Source organism: Lynx canadensis, chromosome D2 (genome assembly GCF_007474595.2).
Source record: "Lynx canadensis isolate LIC74 chromosome D2, mLynCan4.pri.v2, whole genome shotgun sequence".
Taxonomy (NCBI): domain Eukaryota; kingdom Metazoa; phylum Chordata; class Mammalia; order Carnivora; family Felidae; genus Lynx; species Lynx canadensis.
This window is the reverse complement of record NC_044313.2, coordinates 34,056,567-34,078,887: the sequence shown is the minus strand read 5'-3', so window position 1 is coordinate 34,078,887 and position 22,321 is coordinate 34,056,567. Positions and strand designations below refer to the sequence as shown.

At 42.2% G+C, this 22,321-nt stretch overlaps 1 protein-coding gene across 5 annotated transcripts in view; it reads right to left on the bottom strand.

Moving 5' to 3' along the window:
• MYOF (myoferlin) overlaps window positions 1–22,321 on the bottom strand; it is a 154,222-nt gene that overhangs the window by 75,338 nt on the left and 56,563 nt on the right. For 3 of the 5 annotated variants that reach the window (XM_030334291.1, XM_030334294.1, XM_030334293.1), the window contains exons 6-19: window positions 21,181–21,347; window positions 20,432–20,560; window positions 17,835–17,897; window positions 17,699–17,749; window positions 16,275–16,305; window positions 15,690–15,805; window positions 14,911–15,037; window positions 13,477–13,580; window positions 11,567–11,635; window positions 11,425–11,468; window positions 8,669–8,751; window positions 6,521–6,559; window positions 2,272–2,396; window positions 989–1,105 (exon numbers count right to left, since the gene is read on the bottom strand). In XM_030334291.1, the coding sequence (XP_030190151.1) occupies window positions 989–1,105; window positions 2,272–2,396; window positions 6,521–6,559; window positions 8,669–8,751; window positions 11,425–11,468; window positions 11,567–11,635; window positions 13,477–13,580; window positions 14,911–15,037; window positions 15,690–15,805; window positions 16,275–16,305; window positions 17,699–17,749; window positions 17,835–17,897; window positions 20,432–20,560; window positions 21,181–21,347 (1,265 nt within the window). The remainder of the gene's footprint in view (window positions 1–988; window positions 1,106–2,271; window positions 2,397–6,520; window positions 6,560–8,668; window positions 8,752–11,424; window positions 11,469–11,566; window positions 11,636–13,476; window positions 13,581–14,910; window positions 15,038–15,689; window positions 15,806–16,274; window positions 16,306–17,698; window positions 17,750–17,834; window positions 17,898–20,431; window positions 20,561–21,180; window positions 21,348–22,321) is intronic. The other 2 variants (XM_030334292.1, XM_030334295.1) reach the window with 1 other exon arrangement.

Here is a 22,321-nt window from a genome sequence, read left to right as displayed (position 1 = left end):
GATGGCAGTGTTAGCTAACACTACAGTGGTAATCATATTGCAATATGTAAGTATACCAAATCAACACACCATGTACCTTAAACTTACACAGTGCTATGTGTTAATTTTTTAGAAGTCAAAAAATAAAAATATTAATCAACTAGCATATTTATTTTTAAAACTCATAATAACGGTATAGGATGTGCTGGAAATGATTCAGTGGGCAACAGAGACGGGGCTAACTTAATATTGGGTTATCCATCACATATGTTAACAAATCTGTATTGCAGATGTCAATTAATTGACAAGGAAAAAAATGAGCATTTTACAGCTTAATGATAGTAATATTCTTCTTCTGGGATTTATTACCTTGAGTTAGTAACACTGGCATTTGAATTTACTAGGAAAAAACTACATCTGTAGCTCTCTACCATATGGATCATGGGCGCTTAAATTGTGTCCATAGAGGAGAAAGAGCTGATTGGAAAAAAAAAAAGAAAGAAAAAAAGAAAGAAAGAAAGAAAGAACGAAACAGTTGCGGAGGTGAATTTGGAAGACTTCTGTCTTCAAGGAGGAATTAATATAAACGTGCCCCCAGATGCTGGGAAACTTGAGATATGCCTACTTCTGAAAGTGGAAATGATTAATGGTGGCACCAATGCCATTTGGGATGGCTCTTGCGGCCACTTCCCCAGGACCACACAACCCCAGTTAGCAAACAGGCCACTTGGTTCAGAGGTATCACTGCTCCTGCCAATTTTCAGTAGGGTATTAACATCACAAAAGATGAAGCAAGCCTCACTCACCATACAGCTGTTCTAGATAGATCAAGAGGGTGGTAAATAGATCCAGAGGTACTTGCTGTGACTCAGCTCTCCAACTCTGCCACAGCTGATCCTGCAGTCCCTCGATGTCCCCACTTGCTCAGGCAGGCCAGTACTAGCCACCCACCGCCAATCCCCTAACACCCCCTTTTCCATACCAAGCATCATCCACACTCCAAAGTTACCTCCACAACCAGCAGGTCATCATTTGAAATGGGCTCAAGTTTTTTGTCTGGTGGTGTCTTTTCAAGAAAAGTGCTTAATTCAACCAAGATTCTGCCTCTGTAGGCAACTCCTTCCCCCTGAAAGGCAACAACACGAAATTATTCCTGCAGGCCTGAACAACAGCAAAAAGAACCGTCTCTCTAGTCAGGCTAATGCAGCTACAGTTTAGTGTTTCCTTCCTGTGGCCCTAACCTCCAAATTCAATCGGTCAACAACTCTCTCAGTTGGGTTCAGGTCTTTGGTAGCTGAAGGAAAAGTCAGTGACTTCAGGAAGGGATCCAAAGAGAGCTAGGGAGCCAGGGCTGAAAGGGACCTTAGCTATGACTAGGTCAGAGGCTTTCAAGCCATGCTCTGGATCCTGAAGAGGTTCCCGGAGGCTGGGGGTGGGAGTGGAAGGTACTCAAAGTCTCCCTCACCCTACTTCAGTAGAGCAACTCTACGTAATCTGTGTCAACTTGGCTCCTTCCCTACTCTTCTCAGGAAGGGAAGGCTGCCATGTTGGCAACCAGGGCAAGTCTCGGAGCAGCCAGGAAATAAAAGAGGAAGATGTTTTGGGTGTAGCTAAGCATAAAGATGAAGAGCGGATACTCTTCTCTCCATATCTGGCAGTGCTGGCAACAGAATTTTCTGGAGAGGAAGGGAAGGCTTCCACTTTCAGAGCCAGTCCATTACCCCTGCTCCCTCAGGGGTTTATCTCTACCTCAGTCCCTTTCTTGGGCCTTCAGAACTGACTCAAAGACATTACTTCGGCTTCTAATATGCTGGAAAGAGCATTTCCCATCTCTGGGCCTCCATATCCTCATGTATAAAATGAAGATGTTGGATTGGATCAGGGATAGCAGTTTCTTCAGGCATGTCACCTCCAATCATTTGGTAAATTCCTAGAACACAGTATCGAACAGGATTCTGAGGCAGCACATTTGCTTGTTAGGAAAGAGCCAGCATTAATCACTGACATCTGCCCTAAGTGCAGGACAGGGGGAATGGCCATGCTGTGCATTTGTAATTGCCAAATTAGATGGTCTCCAGGATCCTTTCCTAGCCTTGTATTCAAAGACTTGAGGAGTGTGGGACTTCTGTCCTTCAACACTTGATCAGTCACATGTCGGGTCTATCTGTGTGTGTGTGTGTGTGTGTGTGTGTGTAGAGATTCCCTAGATACGAGACTTAATTATAACAATTATAAGAAGGAATCACATTAATAAGTATTCCATTAATAATAAATCTTAATTGAGACACTAACCTTGCCACTATTTAGCTCATCATAGGGGTCTGGGAATCCTGTGTACTCTCTGGGGCTTCCATAAAGGTTCAGGTAACAAGGTCCAAATGTTGGCACAAAGCCCACCTCTGTTTCTCCAGTATTTGCTGAGAGATAACATCATTATTAGATTTTAGGCTTTTACCAATTAACCTATTGAAATAAATATTAGTTATTAGTTAGCTAAGTGAGACTATTTTCCTCTAATTTGTGAGTTAGTTGTATTAATGCAAATTACAAGCACTTGTGAGACTTGCAGTATTTCCCTTTTCTTATTGCTATAAAACATTAAACAAAAAATTCAGGGGATAGTTCAGGTAAACTTATGTTGTTATTACAGAAAGATAATGCTATGCAAATGAAAGAATAATAAGGCTTTCGAGTTGATCTTCACATTTTTTGCAAGTTTATAATTGGCCTTGTATTAAATGTATCATTGGTAATTGGGATAGTTTGGGGTAATTGGTAATTTGGGGAAGTCATTTAAATGATATATACCAGATGAACTGCATTTGTTCCCCCCAAATTCCACTTAGACTAAAATAGTTAGTACAAATATGGCAGATGCTATTAAAAATACGAGACATTAAAAATTTTTATATATAACAATGAACTGCCTGCCTTTGGTTAGGACCATATGATATTTATAAGCAACATAAAGTCCCCATTCAAACATTCTATCTCTGATGAGCATCCAATATGGTCCATATTTCTGCTACCTTGTCTTAGCCAAGACTGCTCCCCAGTGCAGTGAGGGGAACTGAGGGCAATGCAAGAAAAAATGGAGTCAAAGGGAGACTGTGGGTGAAGATGCAGAAATGTCTCCAACCATCTGAATGGCTCCCATATGGAAGAAGGATGGATTTGTTTCCAAAAACACAGTAAGGGCCACTGATGGGTGCTACGAGGAGGTATTCTTTATTTCACTCAATATAAGGAAGATCTTTGTAGGAATTAGAGATGTCAAACAATGGGACAGATCACACTGGTGACAGAGGAAATGTTGAGGCTACGGTTTTCAGGATTATCATCAAGACAAGTCCTCTATGAATGAGAAGTTAACCACATCACTCCTATGGCCCTTTCCAACTCTATGATTATATGTAAGGGAGAAAGATAAATGTGGATTAGCAGTTGAGCAGAATGCCCATTAGTGAACAGTTGACCAGACCATATATAAATATGCTCTTGCAATTTTTAAAAATTATTATTTGAGGTTCTTACACCATGTATAAATGCGCTTGGGCACTTTTGAGAAGAGGTAGGAACCATGCACACTGGCAGAGATTAATTAAAGTGCAATCTCCGTGAAGAATGCACGAGAAAAGAAACATTTAAATTAAGATTTAGGAAAGTAACAACTGATAGCCTAAGGGTGAGACTTGGTAATGCCCTGGGGTGCCATACTTCACACCTGTTTGGAAACTTCTTGTGAAACCCAAATGGGGACCAAGAATTTTTCCAACAGAGATTTCTCTGGATTGTGCTATCCTGTTACCAAATGATCAGGGTAAAAGGAATATTATATCTGGACATATGGATTGGTTTGGCTTTATCTAATCTGCCATATGGAACATGGACACAGTTGACTACTTGATTATTAATAAGCAGGGTTTTGATTGCTTTCCTTGTGCTAGAATATCCATTGTGAGGAACTACAGCAGAGGACTAAAGCAGAGATCCAAAGTGAGAAAAGGAAGTCACTTTCAGGAGTTCAATCACAGAATGTTCAAGTAAGAATGGCCATTAAAACTCTTGCACCATAGTCATGCCACATTATGGATGGCCAAATTGAAGCCCATAGAAGTGACATGACTAGTCAAAGGTCCCTGAAGATGACAGATTGAGACCCAGATCTCGAGTTTCATAGTTCTACTACACCACCCATCCCTCTGGCCTAGCCCTACCTCACCCCCAGCCAGTTCCCATGGGTGACTTATTATGTTGTTTGTCATGAGTATTTGTTTTTCATTAAAGATTTCCAGGGATGCAGACAATCATTGTCAATAATGATCTACTGCAAGTTACCGTGATATCAACAGCTTAATTCTGTTTGTCCAAGCAAATCTCTTTTCAGGTATTTTATACCCTTTGACTTGCTGGCTATGCATTAACATGGAGAACCTTCCTTCTCTGGGTTTATGCCTCAGCATGGTCTCCAGGGAAAGCCTATTCTCTCACAAGGTAAGTCTCTTCCTGTCTCCAAACTTTCCTCACCAAACTTTTCCTGCACAACTGTCACATCAAACTTCCAAAGACCTTCCTCAAAAGCCTATACTACATAAAACAAAAATTCTTTAGCCTGGCCATCAACCTTTTCCTCTGACCCGCTTTTCTTTCTTTCTTTCTTTCTTTCTTTCTTTCTTTCTTTCTTCTTTCTTTTGTTCTTTCTTTTTTAAAATTTTTTTAAATGTTTATTTTTGAGAGAGAGAGAATGCAAGCTGGGGAGGGGCAGAGAGAAGGGGAGACACAGAATCTGAAGCAGGCTCCAGGCTCTAAGCTGTCAGCACAGAGCCGATGCGGGGCTCAAACTCAGGAACCGTGAAATCATGACCCAAGCCAAAGTCGGACGCTTAACCGACTGAGCCACCCAGGCAGCCCTCTGACCTGCTTTTCAAACATTATTTTTCAGACTTCATTCACCTCTGTGAGACTCCTTTGTATTCTGGATTTGTATAACGTATCACTTTGTATTTTAATTTTTGAACTTTATATTTTAATTTTATTTTTGAATTAAATAGCCACCTATTTCTGTGACTACATTATAAATTCATTTGGTGAGTGGGGAAGGATTCAAATATATTTTATTTTGATTCCTTAAACACTGAGAACTGGTTCTACCATGGGGAACTACCACGTAAATATTCTTGGATTGATTGGAAAAATGAATGAAGGAATGAAGAGTTACCAAATCTGCCAAGTTTGTTATAAACTTAAAGGACTACTTCAGGGGTGCCTGGGTAGCTCAGTCGGTTGAACTTCTGACTTCGGCTCAGGTCATGATCTCGTGGTCTGTGAGTTTGAGCCCTGCATCGGGCTCTGTGCTGACAGTTTGGAGCCTGGAGCCTGCTTTGGATTCTGTGTCTCCCTCTCTCTCTGTCCCTCCCCTGCTCATGCTCTCTCTCTCTCTCTGTCAAAAATAAATAAACATTGAAAAAAATTAAACTTAAAGGACTACTTTATATTCATGTTAAGTCCGAGTATAAGATATTAAGATTGATTCTTAAAAACAAATATGAATGGGGCATTGTGCCAGTAACACAAAGGCAGACAATAATAATGCTTTGTATTCGCACAGAACTTCTGTTTGCAAAGGTTTCTCAGTGCAGTATCTCTTTTCCCTTCTCACCACAAGCCTGGGTAATTAGCACGGCAGGGATTATCGTGTTGACTTGAAAAATGACAAATTTCTGTAAGCCTCAAGTCCTCATCTATTTGGGGAACAATAACATTAGGGGAGTTGTGATGGTCAAATGTGAGACCATTGAGCAAACTTGCAAAGAATGGCCAGTGCTGTGCAGACGAAAGAACATGTTATGATCCCCCCTGTTTGAAAGATGAAGCCCTTGGGGCGCCTGGGTGGCGCAGTCGGTTAAGCGTCCGACTTCAGCCAGGTCACGATCTCGCGATCCGTGAGTTCGAGCCCCGCGTCAGGCTCTGGGCTGATGGCTCGGAGCCTGGAGCCTGTTTCCGATTCTGTGTCTCCCTCTCTCTCTGCCCCTCCCCCGTTCATGCTCTGTCTCTCTCTGTCCCAAAAATAAATAAACGTTGAAAAAAAAAAATTAAAAAAAAAAAAAAAAGAAAGATGAAGCCCTTCAATGTACAATCGTTCAGTGTCTTCCAACCTAGAGATCCACGTTCAAAGTGAGGGACAGTTACTCCATACATTTTGAACAACTGATCTCACGCCCCATATCTCTACCTACTGAACAAAAACAACAATAACAGACAAAGTTATCTCTCACAGTTATTTACAATGGCACCCAATAGGATGATATGCATCTAGGTGAAAACGAGATGGTAGCAAAGCCTGATTAGCACATCTGTTTTAATTTTAGCCATGCAGGACAACCATAGAGCACAAATACAAAAATTAAAATTATAGCAAAACTACTTTGGAGACAGCAAAATGTTAAAAAAAAACGTTCTAAAGATAGTCGATTGATACATTCTTAATAAGACAATAGTAAATAGGAAAATCTAGAAGATAGCAAAATTACAAAGCATAAACCTGTATACGATGCAGCCCCAGATCCCGAAGATGATAAATCTATGTAGTAAAAATACGACTGGTTAAACCACAAGAGAAACACGGGCATTATAAAAGAGACATTGAAAAACTTAATCAAATCCAATGCTAGGTAAGTGGTTTAGCAACACCAGAAAAACACCAACTTCAGACCCAAGTGACATGACCCTTTTGTAATTTATACCAATCTCACCAGTTATATGCAAAATGGCTCAAACATTTGTGATAATTGGCAGAAGCACCACACATTAAATAACTCAAATCCCTCTGGTCCCAAGGCAGTGAAGCATCTGAGAAGAGCTAGCTTCTCACCACCAAAGGAGGGCCTGGTGAAGTTACCAACATTTCATATTTTTAATAAAACGTGTACTTGTCTTATATCTGACTTAACTGGGACCAAGGCCAGAAAACCCAAGTTAATTTAGTCTGAGGCTGTGCAGGTCAGAGTTTGCGGTTCATGGTACATTATTTGTTTCTTTTGTGTGTGTGTGTTGGGGGTGGGAGGCGGGGGATGCTTGCTGCCTCTTGTTATTTTGAGACCCATAACGGTCTGCAGGGCTTTCAAGGAGAGAAGGCCTCAGAGACAAGGCTGAAAACTGCATGTAACAATTTCTGGTTTTAATTCTTCTGGATGTTACTGCTATATCACTAAGAAAAATGCTTATGCCAGTAAATTTTGAATAATTACCTGCAGGTAATTATTGAATGACTTCTTGCCAATGATAAATGGGCGTAACTCATTTTGACCCTCCCCACCCACATAGTTTTGATATGATTTTTTAACTACTCTGTGGGTTACCATTATGATTTAATCTAGTCTTTATTTCTGGATTCCTCACTTGATAAGACAAGGCTACCACCATGCCTACCCTTCCTCCACTCGCCTTCTTCCTTCTGCTTCTAGTCTCTATCTTCCATACTTTTACATTGCAATGGGCAATAACATTTACATTCTGCTCAGAGCTTTGGCTATAGGCGTCAAAGAAAAAAATCAAAAAACAGTGCTAACAGTATAGCAGCCATATAAATACTGTTCTCTGCAGAGGAAAGAGTCGTGATTACATTTCCTTTGTTACAGTTCCAGTTGTATGGTCCCCTCTGCCACTCAGCAGAGGGCATGCAGACAGGAGCTTTATTAGTTTCTAGCATTTGCTTAAAATAACGGCCACATATGACTTTATGTCTGAACTATATCTTCTTTGTTCAGTATTTTGTTTTTCTTGGAATTTCAAATTGCCTTTTTTTTTTCTTCTAGAGAGAGGAAATCTCTGTTTTCTTCACGATATCTCTAATATCTTCCAGGTTCTTATCCATGCTATGCATTGCTTGGATTAATATATGTTTTAAAACCTATAAAGTTTCCTCTTAAACAAAATGAGGATGAGAGGAAGCTTGAGTTTCTCAAGACCATATTCCGTCTTGAATTCTCTCACATAATTTACTCAACTCAATATGTTGAATACATTAGTAATTACAAGCATTTTTGTTATTTTTGTTTTGGTAACAAAAATCAGCTGCTGATATTATTGATATGTCAGCATTAAATTTTTCTCTCTTACAATCTTTGCTTTTCTCCTTCATTTCCTGTTACAATTTCTGGTGTATACACAGAATCCCAATGCCAGGTATAGGCAAGTAATTCTCAGTATGGAGAACAACAGAAAGAAAAGTGTATTTGTTATCAATGCTTTTAGCACGAAAACAAAATACACATTATCTTAAGGAGTGGAGATTTTATGGCTCATTGCTACCTGACATCCTTGTTCCTGCTAAAGAAGTCAGTGGAGAAGGGAGTATTATTTTATATTTGGATGGACTGGAGTCAATGCCATTCTAACAGATAGGTTGCCAACACTCTGTATTGACAGTCAAAAATTTATAAAATAGCTACTGGGAAGAGTTTTTGGATGCGTGCGAGAAAACCAAATTCTTCAAACTGTTAGTTGCCTTAATTATTAGTTACTAATTAATTGTTCTGCTGGTCATCACCAAAACATCACTGAAATAGTTCACTTGGCTCATCACTTTTGGCTTTTGAGAAACCAACTCCATTGCCAGGTGGCCATTCCAGTTCATTCTGCTTCAGAAGTTCTGCACCCTGTCTAGTTCCAGGTCTGCTGACAGACTTACCTTCCACTTCCCCACCAGAGGCAGCAATTTTGGAGAGGTATAGGTATGTTGTTCCAATGACATCATTTTTAGTAAGACGGTCCCTGTGTAAAAGAACAGGTTAAGGCTTCTACCTATGAAGACATAGCTTCACTTCAACAATAATAAGGTTGAGTTGGAAAAGATGCTAGACCTCAGAAATCATCCTGTCCAGCGGGCCTCAAGCTTTACTGTACTTTAAGAATTACTTGGAAACCCCAGCTCTCATCTCTTATCCAGGCTTTTGATTCAATGAAAGCAGGGGTGGAGAACAAGTACCCGCATTTACACAAGTATATATCTCAACTGATTCTGATATGGATGGTCCTCCAACTACCTATTGAGAAACATTAACTGGGCAATTCATTTCAGCTATGGAAACTGAGGTTTTTACAGACAGGTCAAGGGATTTGCCTATGGCCACTCAATACCGTTGTCATAAAATGAATGAAACAATTATAGGTACGTTATCTAATGGGTGTAATGTAATCACATTACATAGGATAAGTGTGTGTGTCTGATTTTATCATGTTCATACAGATTACTCTGATGGTTTAACAACTACAATGAATGGGTCTTTCACAGGGAGAACAATTCCCTTCCAATTCGGTTCAAATATTTATTGAGCACCTACTGTGTAACAGCTGAGGGCAGCTGAGGGCAGTTGCTTGCCTAGAACCTAAATCTTATTTGTATGGTAGGGACAAATATTCCCACTACAAGTAAATACATTATTATTAATCTTTCCATGGATATCACAGAAAGTATGCAAGTCTAACCCATGAAGTGGCCTCTGGATGGGCTCAACAGTAGGTGTAAAAAAATGATGTTTCTATGAATAACATCTCTGTGCTTAATTCAACCTATTCTTCCTTTTTTAAATTTTAATGTTTATTTACTTATTTTTAGACAGAGAGAGAGGGAGGGAGAGAGACAGAGAGAGATTGGGAGGGGCAGAGAGAGGGAGAGAAAGAGAATCCCAAGCAGGGTCTGCACAGAGCCTGATGCAGGGCTCGAACTCACAAACCATGAGACCATGACCTGAGTGGAAACTAAGAGTCAAATGTTTAACCAACTGAGCCACCCAGGTGCCCCATTTCAGGCTCTCCTTTATTCAATCTAATAGTATACCCACTCTGAAATCTAAGACCCCATGGGAGAGAGGAAAGGTTCAGTATTTGGGGGAAAGACAATACTACAGTGTAATATTATTATACTGCATTATAGTAATGGTCTATGTTACATACAATCTTATACATTGTATAGTATAATAGTATTAGACTATAAAGAATGACTAATGAAACACAGTTTTCCTGAGAAAAAGTATTACTTAAGGATATTAAGTCACAAGCATGGTTCTTGAATCTTTTCTGTTCATCCAAAAGGATCTAGACTACATTTAAAGAACTCTTAGCTTCCCCCAAGTTGTGCAACTACCCTACAAAATATGTAACCTGAGATTTGGATCCAAGGATTCCTTAGTTAAACAGGGCCTGTCTCTGCATCCTAGTCTACACTATTGCTTTGGAGGGGGCAGATTAGTTCAGAAAGTAACCACATTTGCAGTGACCACAGACAACTCTGGGATGGCTCAATCCACAACCACTCACTGCAAAGCCAGTAAGCCAGAGTAGTCACCTGAACTCTATAGGTCCACATTCACAATCCTGAGAGTTCCTGAGGCCCATGGAACACATTCAGAATGTTGCCTGAGGGTCTCAAGTGCTAAAATCAAGCTTACACTCACTGGAAGGGGTTTTCTGTCTTCACGACCCTTCCATGACCCTCAATAAACTGTGATGTGGTCATTGAACAAAATGAAATTTACTACCTCCTCCTAAAGTGCCCTTTTGCCATAGTACTGGGAGGGTGCCAATGCAAAAGCCAAATACATTCTGTCAAAGGAAAAACTATGGGGACAGCCAGACAGGGCAGGGGCCCAACTCAGTCTCTAACTTTCTGAGTGACTGTGAGCAAGTTACCTGACCTCTCTGAGCCTTAGTATCTTCATCTGTAAAATGAACTGATAATAGTCTCCAACTGAAAAGGTTACTCTAAAGACTAAATGGGATATTACAGTTAAGTCACATGGTACAGCACTTAGAGTGCCCAAAAAATGGTAGCTAACACCAGTATAAACACTGATGATGAGGATGATGATGGTATTTGCCATTTTCAATCTCAAGGAGTTAAGGACTGCCAACTGAATGCCTCATCCAGCTAGAACATGCACAAGAATGGCCTTATTATGGCCAATCCCCGCTAGGAGGGTGATCTAGTTAAAATTCCATCAGAACCTCTCAATGAATTTTCTTTGCATTCAATCAGACAGGTAGCTTTCTCCATTTTCCTTTCTAACAATAACAGAGAATAGCTGTTGAAATGTTTTGGTGATTCTTCTCAAGCAATGGTTCACTCCATTTCTGAAGTCTATTTTGGACAGCCTAAACAGTATTTAAATCCTTGATTTCTTATCTTGGGGCGTTTTCAGATTATTTTCCCCTTCTTTGTTTACGAGCCAATGGAACGAAGATACACAAAGCTTTTCTGTAGCAATACCATTAATAATTTTTTTTAAAAAGAAAACACCCAATTCCAGGAGCAGTTTATCACCTCCCTCTAGAAGAAAAAGAAACAGGCTGAAAAGTAAGAGTTAGACCATCAGAATAATGTTCTGCAATATCCAAGTGTTCAATTCTTTAATTCTGAATTAGACACAAATTTTTTTTTTAACTCACCAGTCATATATTGTTAGCTTTATTTTTTCACACATCGAAGGAAACTGTTAAAAAGAAACAGAACAAAGTAGTTGTTTCTCAACTTATTCAGTAACTATTAAAGTAAATAGTCTCATTTTTCTGCAAGAAAAAAACATCAAACCTTGATCTGAAGATTAATGACTTGGTTCCACTCAGGGTTTGCATTTTTCTCAATTATATTTGTGCAAACCTGTAAAATCATCAAAACAAAACAGTAGATATTCAAGATTCTAATTTCTGCAAGTTCACATGTATGCATACTACATTATGACTCTAGCAGTCTATTTAGCCAGTTACATACTTAGTAACCTGGTTAAAGTTTATTTCTCTTCTAACTATTAGGTAAAATATAACATGGGTTTAATATTAATCTTTGCTTCATCTATGCACTAAAAGTTACTTTTCAATCGTCAGATTTCTAACATTGGATTAGGGTCATGTTGTAAGAGTTAATGTTTATTGAGCACTTACTGCATACTATCTAGTGAGCATCTCTTCATTAACATATGCACACAGATCTTTTGATCCTGCCCACAAGCCCCTCTCCCTGCTCCCCAAACCAGCTCCTGTTAGAACCAGTCACCACATCTCTCTTCCCCGGACATGCCTCACTCCTGAAACCACAGCTTTGTCCAGATGCTGATCTCCCCGGGGTGCCTGCCGTTGGCTCCTGTCTGATGCACACACCCTCTCCTGCCTCCTTACTTTCATGGCACTCCCTGTGTAGCAGTCTCAGTGAACTCTTCAGGCATGCTTAAAGTCCAGACCCTACTCTGGCTCATAAAACCCTGCCTACCTTTCCCCACCCCAAATCTGACTTCAGCTCTTAGCTTCCCCCGGCTCACTGCACCCCAGCCACATGGGGTGTCTTTCACTGCAAATGTGTCTCTTCCTTGGGAGCCTTTACACCTGCTCTTCTCTCTTCCTGGAAGCCCCTGCCCTCCAGATCTCACATCCTCCAGGCCTCTGCTCAAATGTCACCTCCTCAAAGGTGTCCCACCTGCTAACCTAGCAAAACCCACCTCCTCTCCCCAACCCCCAGCACCAATCACTCCTTGTCCTCTGCCCTCTTTTCTGTGTCGTACATGGTATTATCTGAAATGATTCAAATACTTATTTGCTTGTTTACTGCTGTTCCTTCTGCTACAAGGGAAGTTCCATGAGAGCTGAATTCTCTATCCCTAGCACACGGGACAGTTTCCGCATTTAATAAGCTCACAATAATTACTTAGCCTAATTAATTAACACTTTCAACAATCCTATGGGATTATTATTATCTTGATTTATAGCTCAGGAAATTGAGACTGAGAGCTAAAGGAATTTGCCTTAATTGCCTCTGGAGTTGGCTCAAGTCTAAACCGTAAATCTTGCTCCAGAACAGAGGGCTTTTCCACCGCCTCCCTTCCACCACACACTGCCTCTCCTAGAAAGCAACACCTGGTCCATATGCGTGTGGTTGACCAAATCTCGCTTTCATAAGTAAATGGTTCGACTGTACAGAAGACGCTAGGTCTTCATGCCTATAACTAGGCATGGTGGTCTCGGATGTGCCTGTACCAAGAGTCTCCCGGCTCATCCCTGTGGGCTGGGATGGAGCTCTCCTGCCTGCTCTCCAGTTCCGGCAGCTGGCTGGGGCCTGGGAAGTGAGAAGCATGTGGGGAGCGGGCAGCTGGGCGTCGGGGGGCTATCCCCAACATTTACTGAGGATTGTTGCCAGCGAGGAAGCTTGCCTTAGACAAAGACAAGGTTTGGGTCTGAGAAGTAATCCAAATAATTCAGTGATAGTTTTCACATTCTATTCTTTCAAAAGACTGAATTTTCTAATTTGAGTCCTGCAAACTTTCCACTCCAAAATAAACCTGTGGAGAAGCCTGGCATGTTCCGACTCAAATAATCTGTGTTCCTGCAGACTTCCCAGATCATCAGGAGTCAGCTACTTTCACAAAGAATAAACAGGAATTCACTCCAAGGAAAGCACAGTGGTTTAAATATTTTTTCCTAAAGGCGTCTGCATTTAGATCACATACAAACCTTTTTCCCAGCAAAGGAAACTTCTACAAAAGGATCCACTAGGTTTTTTTTATCTGCATTGCCTCCGAATATTTCCTTTACCGTCTGTGAGAAGGCATCATCCACTAGAAAGCAACATGTCGCACAGCAGAGATTAAATTTGATTTTCTTAAAGGAACAGAAATCACTCAGCAAAATTAAAAATTTTCTCCTAAACGTGAAGACAAGTTGCAACAAGAATTGTTCTCAAAAGTGGCAAGCAGGAGTAGCACTGTATTGCAGAAATTTTGTCTTAGCTAAGAGAAAAAAATGTGTTCTCCCCACAAAGTTTAAAAAAAAAAAAAACAAGAGCACCTTGAAAAATAAACCAATAAATTATTATATTGAAAATCAGTCATCCATGAAGAAAAAGTAGAATAAAGACAGTCCATCCATATAAGGTCAGAGGCAGTTCAAAAACTCATCCTGGTTTCAACTTGGAAATACGTTTTAGGTCAAAATAGTATAAGCCTAGTCGAGGCTTATTTCTTTTTCAGAGAAATCCAAGGAACTTTGGCATGATCACACATAACATAATCATAAATAACACATTTAAGCAACTATAAACACCATGTCTCTGTTTTAACAAACTAAGAAATGAATGGAGATCAATTAAATAGTCCGTGTAGGCAGTACAATGTGAGGTTTAATTTATTTACTTCATTTAAGATATCTCTGAGCAGAGATGAGCATTATAGGATGTTAAGCATTATAGGATGTTAAAAAAGAGACAGGGTAGGTTCCCAGGGAAAGTAGCAAATCCTGAAGAGATCCATGGCTTGTACACAGAGTGCTATCTCCTGGGGACTTGGGAAGGGTTCCCATGTCCCAGGGCCCAGCGGGAAGCAGATAGGCTGGACAAGGCAGAAGGTTGCTGGGTCCTTGGCAATGACAAAGGAGTGGCTGGGCCAGTGTCTATGAGTAAAATCACCATAAGTGATTCTCTTAAATGCATCCAATCTCTTGTTACACGTACCTCGCCACGCAGTATTGCCAGATTTCTAGTTACTGGCACTTAACCATGTTTTGCTCAGCTATTTTTAATAATCCAATAACAAACACATTATTTGTTTCAAAAATGTCATATTTTCCCCTGTGATGAAAGGAGTCGGAAGTGCTGACTGCTGGCCACTCTTTTGTATCCTCTAGAATAAGGAGAAGATGGAGAACACAAACGGAACAGAAAATGGGCCAAACGCTCAGTTAGGAGCAAGGACCAATGACCAACTGGCTTCCCCATCAGCCTGCTCAGGAAGCTTTCAGTGGGGCCAGAATGAATGGAAAGAAGTCCACGAAGGCCTTCGCAAAGAAAAACCAAGGATAGATAGCAACCAATCACTATTTAGAGCATGATGTTAGCACATGTGATCGTGCAGATAACTGGTCATCCTGGGGAAGGACTGAATCCATACGTACTCTGGGGGATGTCCTCTGCTCGGTAGATTTTCAGCAAGAAGGTCACCCACCGGAGGGCGATGCCAGCAGGGAGTAGCAAATTACTCTCCACGTCATCACTGTCATTATCACGATCTCGTTTCTCAGCCTATTGGGGAAACATGATTATAAATGATACCCATAGAAAAGCAGCACTTGGAAGGAGCCAAACTGATGCTTGTAAAATGAAACCAATTGGAACTGTTTCCATTAGGATTTCCTGTGCTTCAGGCTTAAGAGTTCAGCCACCAATTCCATGTCAAAATTAGTCTGCATAATCAAAGCTCGTATGTCTCTTCCACAAGAAAATAACGTGACCTTTTGTAATTTTATGAGCACTAAATAGGAGAAAAAAAGAGAGACAGTTCCTGAAGTTTTGCCAATTTCTCTTGGGTACTACCTGTCTCCCAGTTTGCTGTCTAGTTTCCTAGAATGACAACTGTCCCTTTAGGTAGCAATGCCTGGTTTTGCAAGTGAGCCATACTTTATAGGTCAAATGATGCAAGGGACTCTTGAAAACACACATATCTTTACTAAATGAAAAATCCACTCCTGGACACCAGGAAGGAGTCCAAGTGAGCTGGAATAATAGTTCTACTATGGAGAAAAGAACAACTTCCAAAAAATAGGAGGAACTGGAAGGTTGGGGTTATTGATTGGAAGTTGTGTTGCATTTCACAACTACTGACTCCCACTTGCTTAGCTCTTGGCCCTCCCTTTTTAGTGAAAACATGTAAAAGGTATAGAATGTAAGGGCTCACAGGAGGCTCATCTCCGGTTCCCAGGATGAACATGCTGACTTTCATGTAACCTTTAGCTCCTGAGCTGGCATCTTCGGGGTCATTGAGAAGAAGCCATTTTCTCATGATAGCATGACCTAAAATAAAGAAGGATTAAAGGAACAGGGACCTACTACAGATAAGTTGACAGGTCTGTGATTTCATCTGCTATAAGACAAACAATAATTTTCTCTGAAATATCATAATGACACCAAATTTGCCAGATGAGTCTCTAGATTGATGTCCTCTGCTTTGCACTGACTAGCCCCCAACCCCAATCCTGCCCTGGTGTTACTCAAGACTCTCTCTAAGCTCTATTAACTGTTTTTATAATTTGATTTTGATAAGATTAAAATACTGTCACAAAACAGAGAAATTACCTACTTGTGAATGTTAGGATAATTACTATCAGATTAAAAAAGATGTCCATATTAAGCTATTACTCATTCCTAAGTATACTTCCCTCTCCTCAATCAAGAAAACATTTTTATTATTCCCTTTTTGATCCCTCAGATTTCCTTGATTCCCAGAATGTTCAAGTTCATGGGGAGAAAAAATATTACTTACCAGGTTCATCATAAATGAATCCAACATCAATCTGGGAAAAAATAATTTAAAATAGTTCAAATAGATTTTAAAATCAGTTTAGTCATTTCAAAGAAACCATAATTTTTATATTAAAAATGTTTTTAATTTTTTTTTTTTATTTTTGAGAGAGAGACAGAGTGTAAGCAGGGGAGGGGCAGAGAAAGAGGGAGACACAGGATCTGAAGCAGGCTCCAGGCTCTGAGCTGTCAGCACAGAGCCCAATGCAGGGCTCGAACTCACGAACCATGAGATCATGACCTGAGCCAAAGTCCCACACTTAACCGACTGAGCCACCCAGGTGCCCCCATTATTATATATTAAATATAAGACTCTTGCCAAGACTTCGGTTTCTTTGAGAACATTTCCTTCTTACCCTCTCCATACCTCCAGTGCCTTGCCTAACCCTCAATCAATCATTTCGAATGAATGAACTAACTAGTCTTAGAACTGGAAGGGACCATGGAAGTAGGATAACCAGTATGTCCTGGTTTGCTTGGGACTTTTCCCCAAGCACAGAAAGTCTCACATTCTGTGAAATCCCTCAGTCCTGGGCAAACCTGGACTTTGGTTACCCTATGAGAAGTCACCTGGCCTAATTTCCTATCCAATATTCCTCTTCCTCTCTTCTGGCTAATGCTAATGCTAATGCTAATGCTAATATTAATATAACCATCAGTTGGGCACTTCAATGTGCCGAACAGTGTACTAGACTTCACATTGACTCCTTTTTACAGAGGACACTAAGGATCAGTTGGCATGTGGCTAGTTGGTGGCAGACAGGTATGAACACATTCAGGCCTGATCCAAATCATTCTCTAGGACTTCTAATGACTGGGAGCCCTGAGAGGCTTTGAGAGGTAGTCCATTCCACGCAGAATTGCTGAGAAGCACCCACCAAGTATTTATCTTTAATTCCAAGATGGGTTACTTGCAAAAGCACCCCGATTCTCTTTCTTGGTTTGCTTGCCTTTCATATTCAAGGTTTACAATAATTGGCTTTGTAGATGGAGCTCTGGGGCTGCCGGTAAGTGGAGCTGGGTGATGGGCTTCTTGCCATCAACAAGCACCCCTTCCCTCTGCAGCACTGCACTGGCTTCCATCCGCAGCTGGAGTGCTGGCAAGGGCCCTGATGTGGCAGCTTTCAGGTATTTGCTTTAAGGTATCGCACGTGTTGTACTTGGAAGTTGACTAGACCCAGGCCAGAGGACACTCAGCTGGTTTCTGGCCCCTGGGGCATCTGTGTCCTTCTGGCATACCAGCCCTCAGCAAAGACCGTGACATGAATCCCTCACACGTAACTTTTAAGATCACCCAGGTGGACAGCCGGATATGTGGCCAGGAACCTGATGCCTCATTATGAGAGTGCCCATCTAAGTTGAATGAAACAGACTGTTGGCACTCACCTTAAATTCCCCCATCAGACAGTCTGCCCGCAAAGAATGGGAATTATAAACCTGAAAGAAAGAAGAGCCATGAGAAGCTTATCGGCTTTATCCGGCAGTTAGAGAGCACCACCTTCCTACTCCGGAGCCCCCTTACCCGAATGCTGATGATCTCATCCATCAGTTCAGAAGGAGTTATGTGGACATTGTAGAAAAACAACTGTCAAAACAAAAGAGAAAAATGTTTGAACGTTTACAGGGGTGGACTCAGGTTTGGTGTGATCTAATGCTATAATTTGAGGGCCCTCCTAAGAAATTATAAAAACATAACCCCCAAATAGGTGTGACCATGAGAACACACTGCAGGGCCTTCGGAAAGACCCATAAGCTTAAGCTTCTTGAGCTTCATGGCAAACTCACCTTTGCATGTCAGAAAAAGGAAAAAGGGTTAAGTAACAACGGTAGTGTTTATGTAATGACACAGAATTGTTCCTTTGGGGCCAGAAACATACTAGCTCACATAAAGATCTAAGGTTATTGCATGTTGCAATCCCACTAAAATGGGTGCTTAGGGCTTGCATGACCTGGAAAGTCGAGTTGAATTCCCTACAATTGTCCTGAATTTCTACAATGTCTACAATTGTCCTGAAAAAAGTTCTTTTTTAGCTTTTTTAAAAGACATCTAGGATCCACTCAAGGATTATACGTTACATTTGGTTGTTGTGTCTTTTTAGTTTCCTTTTATATAGAACTGTACTCCTGCCTATTTTTGTGGTTTATTTTTTCTATCAAGATCAGTTGTCTTATAAAACATCCCACGCTCTGGATTTGCATGAATATTTCCTCGCTGTTAGATTCAAATTGGTCATTTGACAAGAAATAACACAGGTGATGTTGATACTTCCATTATATCACATCAGGACACACACTTCAGTTTATCCCATTATCAGTGATACCAAGTTTAATCACTTGGTTAAGAAGATGTAGGTAAACTAGGGATTTTTTTTTTAGTAAAATTCTTTTATTGATTCCTGAATTGGTCTGCTTGGAGCCTCAGGTATTTGATCTTTTCCCTTTTGCCCAGAGTTCTCATCTCAAAAAAAATTCATTATAATGGGAAATTCTAAGGTGGAGATTCTTGCTAGGCTCCTGAGAATGTGGCTGAGTAAATATTTATCCTGCCTATGAATGCATTACACCTTAGGTGTCCAGTCACCCGCGGCCTGCCCTCCCTGCAGTCTGGTCTTCTTGACAGTGAACCTCTTTCCCAAAGTCCACTTTCCGGAAGTGCTCAATGTACACCCATGTCTCATGTCTGCTTTGACACTACTCAGCTGCGTGCTGGTGTCTACAGTTCATCCAAGGAATAGAAGTGACAAGCAAGAAGATAGGTCTTCTGTGAATGAAGGTAGGGCCAGCTTGAACATAGGGGAAGAAACTAGAACACAAGACAGAAGCAACTGGTTCCTTTTACACATAGGGGTATGGAAAAGAACAAAAGTGGAGCTGAGGCTAGGTCTGGAAGCTGTAGGGAGGGATCTCAGGGGAACGGGGATAGGAAACCCTGGAAAGAAGGCCTGGGCTCACAGAACGGGCAATGGGACACACGCCTGAGGAATCTCAGAAATGAATCTCCTCAGAGCAAGGCTGGGCTTGGAAAAGTCCCCAAGCTTATCATTTCTCTTCACAGCCCTGATCGTGGGGTTTGTGCTACCTGAGATGACTATCAAGGTATTCAGTGTTTTTGAGGAGTGTTCCAGAAGGGGTCAACAGAAGGACTATGTTCTCGATATTCAGGGACAAGAAAAACCTTTTGGCTCCTAACTGCTTTCCTTTAACATGTATTATTTTTCTAGCCATGTAGGTTTTGACATCTTTAAAAAGCCAGCCATGGTTGTCCCTGTGAAAACTGTAACATCTGCCTTAGAGCTGGGACTGAAACTCGGTATTTTTTTCTTTCATGGGCGTCCAGCATCAACTGGTCTTAATTGTGAAAATGTGCTGGGCATGCTGTTTTAAAAGTAACAAAACATGTTTCCGATTCTGTGTCCCCCTCTCTCTCTGCCCCTCCCCCGTTCATGCTCTGTCTCTCTCTGTCCCAAAAATAAAATAAAAACGTTGAAAAAAAAAAAATTTAAAAAAAAGGGGCGCCTGGGTGGCGCAGTCGGTTAAGCGTCCGACTTCAGCCAGGTCACGATCTCGCAGTCCGTGAGTTCGAGCCCCGCGTCAGGCTCTGGGCTGATGGCTCAGAGCCTGGAGCCTGTTTCCGATTCTGTGTCCCCCTCTCTCTCTGCCCCTCCCCCGTTCATGCTCTGTCTCTCTCTGTCCCAAAAATAAAATAAAAACGTTGAAAAAAAAAAAATTTAAAAGTAACAAAACAATCACAGAAACGACTCAGTCACATGGACTCATCCCTCAGACACACCCTGCTGATTAGAAAGAGCAAAGGCAGATGTAGGTGACTTCACGGGCTCCATCCTAAGGGGTACAAGGATCCGTCAGGAGAGGTGCCATGGGGAAGTGGTCTAAAAACACCAGCAAGACCCCGGCAGCTCTGAGAACCAATGATGAAGCAGGACATGTGGTTTCAAGACCCAGTGGTCCTTAGAATGTTTAACGCGGGAACTTTTCGTTGTCTTTACCAGATCTTTGTCCACGAGTTCCCCTCCCACACGGAACAGGAGAGAGAACGCTGGGAGGTGCATGTAAGTAGAACAGATGCATTCAGCAGAAACATGCATTATGCCCATTTACCTCATCAAAAAATGGGTTGTTCCCTCTCTTGATTCTCGTCCGGTGTGTCTGACCACAGACGTGGACCTTGACCACGGGCCTTATATTGTTGCCACTTAACTGCCGGCCCTCAATCACCCGGACACGGATCTGGAAGCACAGAAGGGGTGTTGTTACTGATGCTTCCCCAGTAAGGAGTCCTCGGATCCCCGTCAGCTCGCCTGCCTGTAAGGACCGCTGAAAGTAGGCCAGGGCAGCTTTGCCACACAGCGGCGTGCATGGACTGGGGTGGCCCCCATGCTCATTCCCAAGGTGGAACTGGGTTCCAGAAACTGAGAGCAGTAGTGGGACTGGAATAGTCCAGAGCTGGCCCTGGGAAAGGGCGGGACAGGGCAGAGGCCGCTGCTCCAACCCCAGCCTCCTCCTTGGTCTGCCTGAGCCTGGGATGCATTAACTCACTCCACAGCTGTCCGCCAATGAGGTGCTTAGAGCTACGAAAATGCAATACTGTGATTCTCTTCTCTCCTACCACCAAAGGGAAGGAGCGGTATAGTTTCATTTCTCTGACGAGCCTCATCTGGCTTGACTACATCTACTTCTGCATGCAGAACAGAGACGGACAGCTCTTCTTTTCGGGTTTATGCCCTGATGTCCCTTTTTGCTAGCTGAGCTGCTGCCCATAGCAATGGGTCTCTCCCGGAAAACCGTGACTAACAGAAGCTGGACAATACAGCAGTAAACCAAACGTGGGGTGCGCTGGCTGTTCCTACCTGGAAGTCCTGGGGCTTGTTGGACAGCATCCGCCGGCTCTTCTTTCCTTTCGTGAGCCTCCGGGCAAGCTGAGCCTCCGACACCAGCCCACCTGCCCCCTTGGGCCCAGGGGTCCTGACTGTATTGTCCAATCTGTCTTCATCACCTCCATCTTCCTCCTCTTCTCCTAAAACACCAAAAAGGAATGCCGTCAGAGATGGCCCTCACACCGTAAATGTCTGAACTCAGGTTTCCTGGACTCCGAGAGTTTTCAGTGTTCCTGAGGCAGGTGGTGAAGGAGTCGCTCCTTTGGTGACACTTATTTGGGATGTGCTGACTCGGATACAGTTTCTTAGGAAAATGTGTTCATGGGGCATCAGGGCGCTCATTCGGGCTGTATTCAGAGTGGACAAGAGAACACCAGAGACCAAGGGGAGAGTGATAGAAGCCTCAGTCAGACCTAGCCAGAAATCACCCGGTTCTGATCTGGGAACCCCCCCTGAGGTCAAGGGACCTTCCTGCAGTTAGGACACAGAGGTGAGAAAATGCCGGGGGAAACTGGAACTTTGCATAGGAGACTTCAACTCCAGTTTTCTTGCCAGGCAGACCAAGGTGGTCTCGTGCTCTCCCTTTGCCCACCTAGTCTGTCACTTCCACACACATCTGTCTCCTCGTTATCCCCCTAGCTTCCCTTCATACTCAGGGCAGGGTGGGGGAGGTGCTTCCTGATTGACATAGTGAGAGCCTACTTCCTTCTGATTCTTTGGAAAACACCCCAAGTGTCCCTCACTCTCTTGAGTACCTCCAGAGGATCCTTCCCAACGGGGCCTCCCCTCTGCCTTCACACAGGCACAGATCTTTCTCTCCTTAAAAACAAAAAACAGGGCGCCTGGGTGGCGCAGTCGGTTAAGCGTCCGACTTCAGCCAGGTCGATCTCGCGGTCTGTGAGTTCGAGCCCCGCGTCAGGCTCTGGGCTGATGGCTCGGAGCCTGGAGCCGGTTTCTGATTCTGTGTCTCCCTCTCTCTCTGCTCCTCCCCCGTTCATGCCCTGTCTCTCTCTGTCCCAAAAATAAATAAAAAACGTTGAAAAAAAATTAAAAAAAACAAAAACAAAAAACTAATTTCTGCCTACTATGTCTCCCCTTTCTTTTATTCACAGAC